Source organism: Dipteris shenzhenensis, chromosome 12 (genome assembly GCF_047967505.1).
Source record: "Dipteris shenzhenensis isolate YYH24624 ecotype China chromosome 12, Dip_SZ_1.0, whole genome shotgun sequence".
In the NCBI taxonomy this organism is placed as follows: Eukaryota; Viridiplantae; Streptophyta; class Polypodiopsida; order Gleicheniales; family Dipteridaceae; genus Dipteris; species Dipteris shenzhenensis.
The window spans coordinates 45,657,227-45,669,943 of record NC_141607.1 but is presented as its reverse complement, the minus strand read 5'-3'; the positions used below and the strand labels follow the sequence as shown (position 1 = coordinate 45,669,943).

At 40.5% G+C, this 12,717-nt stretch overlaps 1 protein-coding gene across 4 annotated transcripts; it reads right to left on the bottom strand.

Moving 5' to 3' along the window:
• Nucleotides 1-884: 884 nt before the first annotated feature.
• Nucleotides 885-3,280, bottom strand: LOC147896289 (uncharacterized). 4 transcript variants are annotated; one of them, XR_015541917.1, is made up of 3 exons: nucleotides 2,045-3,280; nucleotides 1,504-1,618; nucleotides 885-1,341 (listed from the first exon to the last, which is right to left on the bottom strand). XR_015541917.1 is itself a non-coding variant. In XM_087383084.1 (2 exons), the coding sequence occupies exons 1-2, from the start codon at nucleotides 3,134-3,136 to the stop codon at nucleotides 1,330-1,332; spliced, it is 912 nt and encodes a 303-aa protein (XP_087239210.1). In that variant the 5' UTR covers nucleotides 3,137-3,280; the 3' UTR covers nucleotides 885-1,329. The 4 variants fall into 4 exon arrangements, 3 of the variants coding, with proteins under 3 accessions (XP_087239210.1, XP_087239208.1, XP_087239209.1); XM_087383084.1 differs by lacking the exon at nucleotides 1,504-1,618 and having other exon boundaries at nucleotides 2,237-3,280; XM_087383082.1 differs by lacking the exon at nucleotides 1,504-1,618 and having other exon boundaries at nucleotides 887-1,341.
• Nucleotides 3,281-12,717: the final 9,437 nt, after the last annotated feature.

Sequence of the window (12,717 nt, the reverse complement as noted above, 5' to 3'; positions counted from 1 at the left end):
TATTACTACGAAACTCAAGCTATCATTACTATAATGAATTGAGCTACAAAAGTTACCTTTCTGCAGTCATTCAACAGCTGATAAAACTGTCAACAATGTTTGCTGTAATTACTACAAGTTGTGTACAGCTTGGATAGGGAGTTCTTACCTTCTGACAACTTCTAAAAGCTTTCTTGACTTAAATGTGAATGGCCAATTGCAACAGCAAGAGTTGAGAGCCAATCTAAAATTTCTTTTTAGCAGCAACTTCCTCAAGAGTTATGAGAATCTGTAACCGCTACAGCAACAAAAAAGTCCAACCAATTGCCTTTCCCAATTTCCAGATGAATGCAGTTCCACCTTACAAGAAAGTCTCGCGATAAGACTAGACCAGCATTTTATTTTTAAATGTGAAAATCCATATGGATACAGGATTCAGATTTGCCCTATCCAAGCAGTACATTGCAGCAAATGAAAGTTACAGAAGCAGTGCAGAAACCCCACCAACAACATTCCACCTAAATATTGTGGCAAGTAAAGATTGAAATGAAAATTTCTGAAATAGCATTCACACCCAATTTTGAAAATTTAACAATAGAAATGAGCCGAAGTTCAATCCACCCAATTACTGGAGTTCTTCAAACAGCAGCAATTACTAACAAATGTCCATTTCTGAAATACTTTTTAGTTCAGGTTTGTTTCTTATTCCAGATTACTGGATGTCTAACGCTTTAGACTCAAATTTTGATAACAGTGGTCTTTGATGCACTACTTGAAGAAAATATAGAAACTAATTTCTCAATTCTACCACTTATCAGAATTACTGAAGCATTTCAAATTCCAAGAATTACCAACAAATAGCCAACGAAATGAATTCTGAAACAATCCATAAATTGTGGTTATGTAGCGCCTGAGAAACAATGAATTCTGATATTATAAAAATTTGAATCTAAAACCTCAGACACTCAGACACTCTAGCATATATATCTAGATGAATCCAGGAACGTAACCATTTATACAAAGATCTTCGTCTTGAATTTCTGTCAGCACTCCGGACTTGAAGGGGGGACTCTGCCGTGACTAGTCAAAGCCGAATGAAAGGATCGTGTGTGAAAGGCATAAAAGTATGCATCAAGGGAAAGAAACAACACCGGTGACCATTATCTACATCAACATCCACCACAGCACGGTTCGCCATCGAAACTATGAACGCACATTTATACACATGCCCAAGCTTCAGAAAAATCACAGGCCACCATTACCGCCATGGAGGCCATCACCACTGTACTGCCATGAAGACGATGAGCCAGAAGTGTGCGTATCCGTCCACTCGATCGTCACCACGATCCATCACGAAAGCATCTGAAAGCAACGACACGCGACAAGCATGGAGGAGAAGCCAGAAATGGAATCGGCAGTAGACCTACAAAGAGGTAGCTGGAACTTAAAAACATGCTAATTAATCCTAAGCCTCGACCCTAATCCCTTAATACAAAGAAATCTGCCAGAAAAATGAAATAATACCTTGTCCAAGAAAAGAAGAATACTAAGGCAAAGGCATCAATCCCTGAGGAGAATTTTGATCTTATAAATTTATTACAGTCCTCCTTGAAGTAAGGATTTCACAAGCTCACACACTCTGTGAAAAGAAAAAGAGTAGGATACATCAAACTCAGACCCACGACTTCTAAGATTTCCCCTCTACTCTTACAACAACTGCATCTCCCTTTCCTTCGTCAGAACTTCCGTGAGCTTTCATATTTGGATCTTCCTTTGTGCCAATGGTCGAATTTAAGTAACCATCCAACCTCTCGCCCTCAAATATGTTCAGATAAATGGGATAGCAAGTGGCGACGATGAATCCTGTCATGGGCACCACGAAAGCATAGCGAGTGCTGTTGTGCCTATCTGCGGTGGCCCCTAAGATTGCCGGAAAGACGGCGCCTCCACTCACGGACGCAACCAAGAAACTTGCGCCTCGCTTAGTATGGCGACCAAGGCCGCGAAGAGCGAGGGTGAATATTGTCGGGAAGATGCAAGACTCGAAGAATAGTATCAGACTTACCATGGCGATGCCGGTTGCGCCACTTTGCGTTTGTGCGCAGGCACTGAATGTCACCGTCATGGATAGGTAGAAAAGGAGGATGTAGCGAGGCTTGGTAAATCTCATGGCGAAGGCGGCACTGAACCGGCCAACCGCGAAACAGGACTGTGCGACAGAGAGGTAGTTACTGGCCTGGGCCGTGGGCAGACCTACCTTGGCTTCTGTGGCATAGTTGATGAAGTAACTGGCAACAGCGACTTGAGACCCAACGTAGCAGAATTGAGCAGCTGTACCAAAGAGCAAGTTCCGCTGCTTATAGATGGGCTTATCATCACCGAGACCCGTTTCTTCCATCTGCGATTCCATGTCTGCGTCTGTGATCTCTGGGATCGGGGCAAAGTAAAAGGCGACGGCGAGGAGGAAGACGAAGATAGCGATTGCAAGGTAAACGTATTGCACGCTCTGGAGATTGTTACTCCCAACATTCTTGAAAAACACCTGAGCGGCCAAGAGGGGCGCGACCACAGTTCCTACAGCTTGGAATGCCTGCGAAGTATTGAGTCGGATCTCGGAGTACTTCGGGGGGCCACAGATGGCAATGTAAGGATTGGCAGCAGTTTCGAGAGTGGCGAGACCACAACCGATAACGAAGGTAGCAGCACAGAAACCTCCGAACGATCTGTAGACACCACTCGGCCAGTACAAAAGAGCACCGATGCCATAGACGGAGAGGCCGGTCATGAAGGTAAGCTTATAGCCCCAGCGACGGAGGATATAGCCAGAGAAGGTGAGAGGGGCGAAGAAGTAAGCACCGAAGTAGGCGCCTTGCAAGCCAGACGACCCAGTTCTGGTGACATGTAGAGTCTGCTGGAAGTGCTTGTTGAGGACGTCGAGGAGGCCATATGCGAATCCCCACATGAAGAAGAGGATGGTAACGAGGCATACTGGGACGAGGGACTGCCGGAGTGTCAAATTTGATGCCGGAGTCTTGACATGATCGTCGATAACAACGGAAGCAGACAGACCAGTAGCCTTGGCCGGATTGGATGTAACTGTAAGGGGAGGAGAATTGGGAGGACGGGGTTCGCCTTCTACAGCGGTTGAAGACTGCATTCTTGCCAAAGAATACTACTACTACCTGAAGAAACTGGCAAGAATACTACTACTACCTGAAGAAGCAGAGGTCTTCCTACGATATTCTCTCCGGCCAGTCTTCTTCCACAGTTCGCTCTGTCGAGCCGTCTCCAAGCTCGTCTATCACCATCTGCTTGAATATATCTTCGAGTAATTCGACACGCGAGTCATGACTCGCATATTCAATCACGTACGCAAAGACCTCGAAGTCAAATTGCTGATGACGTGTAGACTTGCCATGAGCGTAACGCCTCTGAAATGCATATCTAATGGAGATTGAAAGTCTTGAGAGCCCAACTTATACAAGAAACTCGGCACAGCCCAAGAACGCACACGTGCTTAGCCAGACTATAACAGCAGCCAGCAGCACGCACAGTACAATATACAACTGCAACGAGAACAGTAGGCAGGAAGAGCGGCCGGCCGGAAAGAAGCAACGGCCAACGAACGCAGAAAACTGCGCAGCGATGAGGAGAGAGCAGGGGCGAGGGAGAGGCTGATGAACAAAAGGAGGGGAAAGTTGCTGAGGGAGAGGCAGTGAGCTGAGGAAGAAGAGTTCAACACACTCAGGCCACGGCTCCTTGTTGTTGCTTCATACACTTTTGCTCTCGTCTCCTTCGCTTTGATTTGACTACTCACTCACTAATCACTTTCCAATATCTCTAGTTTCACCGCCTCGCATATTCTTTGGTCGAGCTGACCCACTTAAAAATGTGGTTATCTCATAATTTTATGTTAAGGTGTTAATGAACTTCAAGAAGGACTCTTACTTTCATTCAAACCAAGCCATACCCTTGTGCATGTGCCGAGGTTCTTTGGGCCTATGGGCCTGTTTCCCTACAACTTTTTGTTAGACAACTCCTCAAACAAAAGGCCTTTGTGCCGAGGTTCTTTGGACCATCTAGGTGCAGCTACTGCCCAAATGGTGTTGAATCTGATTTGGTTTTATAAATGAGAGGCAAAGGCCTTTCAAGCATTGGATGCAACATTGGATCCACAATCTTGGTTGATCCAATGTAATCATTTTCACTACACTACCAACCATCTTCGTCCACCTAGGCTACACTTGAGCTATCCTGTCATCCCTCCCTACAAGTGTCCTCATTTTTTTCGACTGCCTCCTCCATACATGTGGCCTAAAGGGGACTAGTAGTCAAGCCACCCCACAAGAGTAAAGGTGGCAAGACTAGCATCACACCTGGCCCCATGGAAACAAGCCCAAAGTTTTGCATCACTCATCCCTCTAATTCCTGCATCACATCACTTTACTCATCCCCCTCTCACCACTTCACACAACTCCATTAGTTGCAACCTATTGATTGCTTGGCATATCCCTTCTAACTTTGGATACTATCTTTTATCTATTCCTTATTTCTATGGTTCCACATGGCCAAGGCACCCAGTCTCTATGAAAGGAGGGAAACACTAAAGGAGGCCTCATGTGGTGTTTCCCACCCATGGTCGTTTCAAAAAAACACTCTCCCACTTCCATCAACCCCTTCCCTCTTACCCTTCCCCATTGCAACAACCACCCACTACCAAGATCTTTGCCAAGAAATGAACTTCCAAACTTCATATGCTTTCTCTGAAAACAACCTTCTTCGGATCCCTCTAAAAACCTTCTCATCTAAATCAACCAAACATCATCATCACCAACAACTTGGCTTAGGAAATGATAGATTATTCCAATGACATCATGTAAAGGCAATGCTAGGCTCTGAACAAAGGTGATCCATGGTGGAACTACACTAATTGCCAGAGCTAGATGGGGAACAAAGCCCCTCATTGCCATCATAGGGGACATCATGCAAACCATGAATACTGCAATTTGGCAAAAGAAGCATTGATAGATAACTTCAAAAGCAAGGAGGAATAGGTCCCTTGATTACTATAACCATACCAAATCCAACTAGATAGAAGAAATCTAGCACATTTTCATGCAAGATAGCTTTCATGGGTTCTGTCTTGCAAAGGGTAGCGATAGATGACAACATGAGAATTGTTATCTTGAGGCAATATCAAATCATAGCCAAAGCAAGTCCTATGAGGAGGTGAAACTAGACTCCTAATGGTATCAATTTTGACTGGGGTGACATTGGTGATGGCTACAGCCGGGGGAACGTGAGAATAATAGTCATTTTGTTCACACAGTGTGAGGAAAAAACAAAGACATTAGCTTTTAATCAATTCATTAGTATGTACCTGTTCATAATGCTCTGGAAGAACAAAAGTATCACTTTCATCGGTCCAAGGTCTAGTGGAGTCAATGGCAAAGAAGCCATAGCTATCTCTCCTGACTGTAGCATTGGGACCATTGTAGATAGTTCTAGACCATTTGACATTAAGAATGAAAATACTAAATCATCTAAAATCAACTTCATATATGCCATGTATGGTCCCACAATAATCTAATTGCAAGGAGAGAAGATTGGCATCAGAAGCACTTGCTCGTACCTGCGCACTCCCCATATCCTAGATAGTCATGCATGGTCCAGATCAAAATTCTTTGACGCACATGTCTGCGGCCCACCTCAGGGCTTTAGAAATATCAAAGACACATATGCCCCTCTATAGGGTCTGTAGCTCCTCGATCAAGGGTGCCATGTACACATCCATATTTTGGCCTTGTATTTCCCCAGCACAAGTAGGGCAAGCATGAGGTGCCCCTTCTTTATTGCTAGCCATGGCGAGATATTGTAGTTCACCAAGACTATAGGCCATGTTGACCAAGATGTGGAGCATAACCCCAAAGGGTTCACGTCATCACGAGCCCGAGATTTAAATTGTGTGGCTTCCTCGCAAAGTCTGGCCACATGTTTTCTATGTGCTTCCAAGCAGCACAATGTAGGGATCCTCAAAGTGTCATTGGTGGACCAGTGTGTAGCATGTCATGTCATCAATTGCACAATGGACTTCCATCTGAACATGTGTTGTATTCTGGAGATGATAGGAAAATGTCTCAAGACCTTCACTGGGATGGTCTCCCCTAGCAAATCCTATCTGTAGCGCTGCTCCACACTCCAGGCAATTATCCAAATCGCCATACTCATGACAAAACAAAATACAATCATTAGGGCAAGCATATAATCCATCCCAACCATCATCAACATCTTCTTTGCTTCGTCTTTGGAATTGGGCATGGTATTGGGGATGGGCAACATCTTCTGGAGCAACCTATTACAATGTGCATATCCAAGAAACCTTGTGAATGAGATATTAATTAATTAAAACAATTAGGAACAAGATACTAAGATCAAGTCTCCAAACCTCATCAAGTTGTGTCTGACCATCCATACTTGCTTGCAAATTCAAGATCAAGAGGCAAGCTCATAGTTTTGTCATCCTCACACCATCATACAAGCGTGTTAATGCCAAATCTTGCATCACGGTCACATGCTCAGACATCTCACCCCCATCTCCCGTGGTACCTCCAAAAAAAGAATCCATCATGTCCGCCATACCCTCATCCTCCTCTAGAGGATCATCCTCAAGATCATCTTGCTCAAACTATGGTGGTGGTGGTGCACGTGCTCCCTTGCTGCTCTCCGCATCCTATATAATATAATCACGCAAGGTTAGTGTGTGCAACACGAACAAGCAATATAAATATCCATGAATCATTCAAATATTATTGGTTTACCGATGATGCACTAGCATGTCAACCAATATCCTCTTCTGGTGGTGCCTCTCCATACATCTGCAAGTGGCACATGATAGTACAGCGTTGATGACCCTTTGCAAGGACAAGCCACTCCAAACTCTCGAGAGGTGGCCCCCTATCCGATGAGTTGTCACTACTCATCCTCTCCACCTAAACACATCCAAAACCATCCCCCCAAGTCAAGTCAAACACCCAAACACTCAAATCCCCCAAATTCCCTCAAACCCCCTCTAATCCCCTCTCTTTCCCCAAACACCATGGGGCCTAAATCACTCCTAAATCCCTTCACACACCCACTCACCCTCCAAAATCTCCCAAGCCCCCCAAGGCCCCCCCAAAACCCTAAACCCTAGACCCCCAGAAAACCCATGTTTTGTAGGTATGTGCGTTAATATATACTAACGACAATACCGACGCTCTGCTTTTATATGCCCACTTTCATACCGATGGAATCTGGGAACCTAAGAGGCAGTCGATAGAGCGAGCGAGGAAAAGCGAGCGGCCCCAAAAAAGCGAGCGAGCTTTTCCACAATTTCCTTATCGAGGTATTCAACATAGCTTTGTGGAAACCACTATTTGGGAAAATTGTCGAAAATAAAACTTATGTCACTATGTGTAACTATACCAATATTGCGAATTATAGTCTACCTTAACTTCCAATTGGAGCCATACTCACATTATGCAACAATAGTATGTGGTTTGAAAGAAACCGAATTTCCACTCCAAAGTGGATTCCATTACTAATACAACAATTCTTTTGCATTTGAAATGGGTCTTATCATCAAACTCCTTCAATAATCAAAACAAATGCGTTGCTTGATATGTTGAACTTAGTAACATAAACATCACTTCACCCATATGTGGGGAAAAAAAACTTTCTGTAGACTTCATAGCATGGGATTGCATCAACACTTATGACATTCAAAATGGTTCTTCTTATTAAAAGTGTTATCAACCATGAAAGAAAATGTTTAAAAATAGTTCACCCATATGTTGAAAAACCCAAGTGTCATTTATGACATTCAAAATTGTTCTTGCAACCATCCTGTAGTTCCTAGAGATTTTGCCCATACTTCCAACCCCTTCCCTTCAACCACTAAGAGGTATCTAATAGTTTTATAGAACACTTGAGATATCATCACCTCCTAATACAAAACCATTATTACTATTTGTAGAACACTTGAGATAACATCACCTTTTAATACAAAACCATTCTTACGGTTTGTATAACACTTGAGATATCATCACCTCTTAATATAAGACCATTCTTAGTATTTGTAGATCACTTTAGATATCATCGTCTCTTAATACAAGACCATTCTTACTATTTGAGAGATTAATGGATTAAAGGTTTGAAGCTCATAGGAGACGAAGGAAGAGAAAGTCAGTTTCGACATGAGGACAATAAAACTAATTGGAATATTTTGACTTATGTATTATACCTTTTTGAAGACTATGAATTTAAGTCAGTTTCAACATTAGGATGATAAAACTAATTAGAATATTTTGACTTATGTATTATATATTTTTGAAGACTATGAATTTTAATGAGGAGAGGCATGCACACTACTTAGTAAATACACTAGTACTACTACTAATCTACAACTATTAAGCCTAGTAGCACCAGTGTGATTTTGAGCCTTGTATCAGCCTTTTGATAATTTTCTTTCATCTTTAGTGCAATAGAAATTATTCCTTCTATCAGAAGAATCTTGCCAAATTTATTCAAAGTGATGATTTTGTAGTCTACATCCACTATCCTCTGACTCTCAAAAATATATTAATGTGAGCACCCATTTATCTTGTTTGATCAACCCTAGACTATGTTGCGATAGGACATTACTAGAACAAAAAAAAAAATAATTGATATGGCGATGTTCGGTGTGAAATAACCAAATTAAGGATTTAATAAGAAAGAAAACAATCAGAATCAATAGGCTATTCAATGGCTCAAATCTACACAGAAATTATAATGTGCCTCCCAACTCTTATGCATTCCAGCTCCTCATGTTTGACAAGAATGCAAACAATAATGAAATCACATTATCTTTAGTTTCAAAGTAAGCAAAGCACCAAAAATAAATGCAAACGTACTGGATGACGAATAAATAGGTATAGATATAGATAGACCTATATATATGCATTCATAGATATAATGATGATTAAAGTTGGACGGTATAATAATATTATGTGTACTATCATTGGGATTAGGACTACTATTGGTAATATTGTATGTAGTAGTAGGAGAACTACCATTAAGGAACACTCAAATAAAATTACTAATGGTGGTGATAAAACTACCACTAGTAGTTTGGTAATTACCCCTAACATCTACAACAAATATTTGATGGGTAGCTAGTATTAGGTCAAAAGGCCCCAATTGTGCTATAATAATGGACCAAAAAAGGGAGTGCTATAGCATCACCTAAGGGTCACTTTTTATCCATGAAAGAAACAAGTCGGTGCAACCTAGGTCATACAGATCTAGGTCATGTGGAGTGGTTCGCGTCTCTTTCCTTGACAAAAAAGTTACACTACCTTTGATAGTAACTACAAAGATTGCTGCCATAGTGTTGTAGAGTAGCCCCTAGGTTGCACCATCATCCCTTTTTGCTTTTGAGCCATTAAGTTTGATCCACTGATTTTATGTAGAATTATTCTACTATATGTTCACATGTCCTTAATAGGATCTTGATATAATCCCTTCCATTGTAAGTACTTTTACTTCAAGTTTCACATATCCTTAACAAACCACTAGGCTTCAACACAAATTCATTCTTATGTTTCAAGCCTTAAACTCAAACACTCTTGTAAAAGGGATAATGTATTAAAGCTACATTCAATCCATCAAATCTTTTGAATAACAGTTCTATTGAAAATTCATGTATCATCAATAGGATTTCATCCATTATATGTTCATTTGTCTTTAATAGTATGTCTAAAAATTCATGTATATTCAATATTATTTCTCTCATGTGTTCCAATATCTTCAAAAGGATACCTTTATTTAATAATGTCCAAACTTGGGCATTGATTTGTATTTATCAAACACAATTTCACTCCACCTATTCTTTAGAATGAAATTTTTTTGCCAAAAGTGGGCCAAATGTAAGGTCTTTCCACATATTCTTAAGAATGAAAATTTTGGCCTTACGTTGGCAAGTCTATGGAATGAGGGTAAGGCCAAAGTCTCTGGTACGGTGCATTAGGTCTTGATTAATTCTTCTTTAGGCTTGAATATTTAATGCATTAACTTCACAACTATTATTTATGCTTGAACTTGTAATGTATTAATTTCATGACTTAGGATTTTTATGAAGTTATATCTAACATGTCCCAAATTTAATGGAAATTAATATCCTACATAACACAACAAAGTATCATCATATCCCTTCCCAAAATCACTGCTACCTAGCAACTCTCCTGGCATTTTCACTGCCTTGCATTTGAGTTAGCTATGATGAAGAATGTTGCCTGCCTTTGGAACCTCTTAGAGTTACCGTTAGCATGATCTAATTTCATGTACCCCAAAACTTGAGACTTGGAGATTCCCACATCACACCAGTGGTAGCTATCTTTTCCACTCTCAATGCTAGTAAGAGCTAGGCCCCATAGACCGGTAAAAGAAGTCTTTTTGGAGGTTCAATTTTTTCCCTCCGTCTTCTGTGATGAAATAGGATATATTCATCACCCTACATTTAATGCAATAATTGACACAACTTTTTTGTACCTGACTATGTAGTTTACATCCCAAAATTGGTGCTAAAATTGCAGATTGGGAGATTCCCATATCACACCAACGGTAGCTGTCTTGTCCACTCTCAACACTAGTAAGAGCCGCGGTCCCCATAGACTGGTAAAAGAAGTCTTTTTGGAGGTTCAATTTTTTGCCTCCGTCTTCTCCGGCCCCATGACGGAATAGCATATATTCACCACCCTACATTTAATGCAAGAATTGACAACTTTTTTTGGACATGATTATGCAGCTTACATCCCAAAATTGGTGCTAAAATTTCATACCGGGCATCTCCATTTGCCGGGAGGTGTCCCCAGCGACCCCTTGGACTTGCTCTATTTGTCTAGTTGTGTCTCTCCACAAAAATCGGAGTAGGGCCTATTTTCCCCATCTAGTAAAACTATATGCATCAATATGTATGTATGTATGTATGTATGTATGTATGCCTGCATGCATGCATCCATGTATGTATGTACACACACACATGTATGTATGTATGTATGTATGTGTACTAAAACTACTAAAACTATATGCATCAAATAATGTTGTTGATCAATTTTTGGCATACCCCACCAAAATCAAGACCCCCATTGCAAAGAAAGGTAAGGAACACAAGTGCTTGTTCTTATGCTCATGAGACAACAAAATGCATGACATAGGCAACCAATGGGGTCTTACTTTTGATGTTTGTATGTATATATGTATGTATGTATGTATAAATGTATGTATGTATGTATGTATGTGTGTGTGTGTGTGTATATGTATGTATGTATGTCTGTATGTATGTATGTATGTATATATATATATATATATATATGTATATGTATATGTTGATGCATATATGTATATATTGATGTATATATTGATGCATACAATTTTGATATATGGAGAAAATGGACATGAAAACCATCTAAATTGGTTCTTGTCGTTCGATTTGATATATGACATGATCCTATTTGGATTTGTAAGTCCAAAGATATGGGGTCCTACTTTTAGGGCATGAATGCCTAAAATAGGTAGCGCGTTAACGCGCTACCTATTTCATGCATTTAGGCCTCAAAAGTAGGACCCCATTGGCAACACAATGGGGTCCTAGTTTTAAGGCCTAAATGCATGAAATAGACAGTGCGTTAATGCGCTGCCTATTTTAGCCATTCAGGCCCTAAAAGTAGTACCCCGTATCTTTGGACTTGCATATCCAAATGGGGTCATGTCATAAATCAAATCGAACGGCAAGATCCACTTTAGATGGTTTTCATGTCCATTTTCTCCATCAACTAAAACTATATACATCAAATAATGTTGTTGATCAATTTTTGGCATACCCCCCCAAAATCAAGAACCCCATTGCAAAGAAAGGTAAAGAACACAAGTGCTTGTTCTTATGCTCATGAGACAACAAAATGCATGACATGGGAAACCAATGGGGTCTTACTTTTGATGTTTGTATGTATGTATGTATGTATATATATGCATGTACATACATACATACATACATATACATATATATATATATATATATATATGTATTTATGTATATGTTGATGCATATATGTATATATTTATGTATATATTGATGCATACAATTTTGATATATGGAGAAAATGGACATGAAAATCATCTGAATTGGCTTTTGCCGTTTGATTTGATATATGACATGACCCCATTTGGATTTATAAGTCCAAAGATACAGGGTCCTACTTTTAGGGCCTAAATGCCTGAAATAGGCAGCGCGTTAACACGTTGCCTATTTCATGCATTTAGGCCTCAAAAGTAGGACCCCATTGGCAACACAATGGGGTCCTACTTTTGAGGCCTAAATGCATGAAATAGGCAGCGTGTTAATGCGCTGCCTATTTTAGGCATTCAGACCCTAAAAGTAGCACCCCGTATCTTTGGACTTGCATATCCAAATGGGGTCATGTCATATATCAAATCGAACGGCAAGATCCAATTTAGATGGTTTTCATCTCCATTTTCTCCATCAACTAAAACTATATTCATCAAATAATGTTGTTGATCAATTTTTAGCATACCCCCCCAAAATCAAGACCCCCATTGCAAAGAAAGGTAAAGAACACAAGTGCTTGTTCTTATGCTCATGAGACAACAAAATGCATGACATGGGAAACCAATGGGGTTTTACTTTTAATGTTTGCATGT

Coding starts and splice junctions, on each gene's coding strand:
- LOC147896289 (XM_087383082.1), bottom strand. CDS start 3,136: ATGCAGTCTTCAACCGCTGTAGAAGGCGAACCCCGTCCTCCCAATTCT.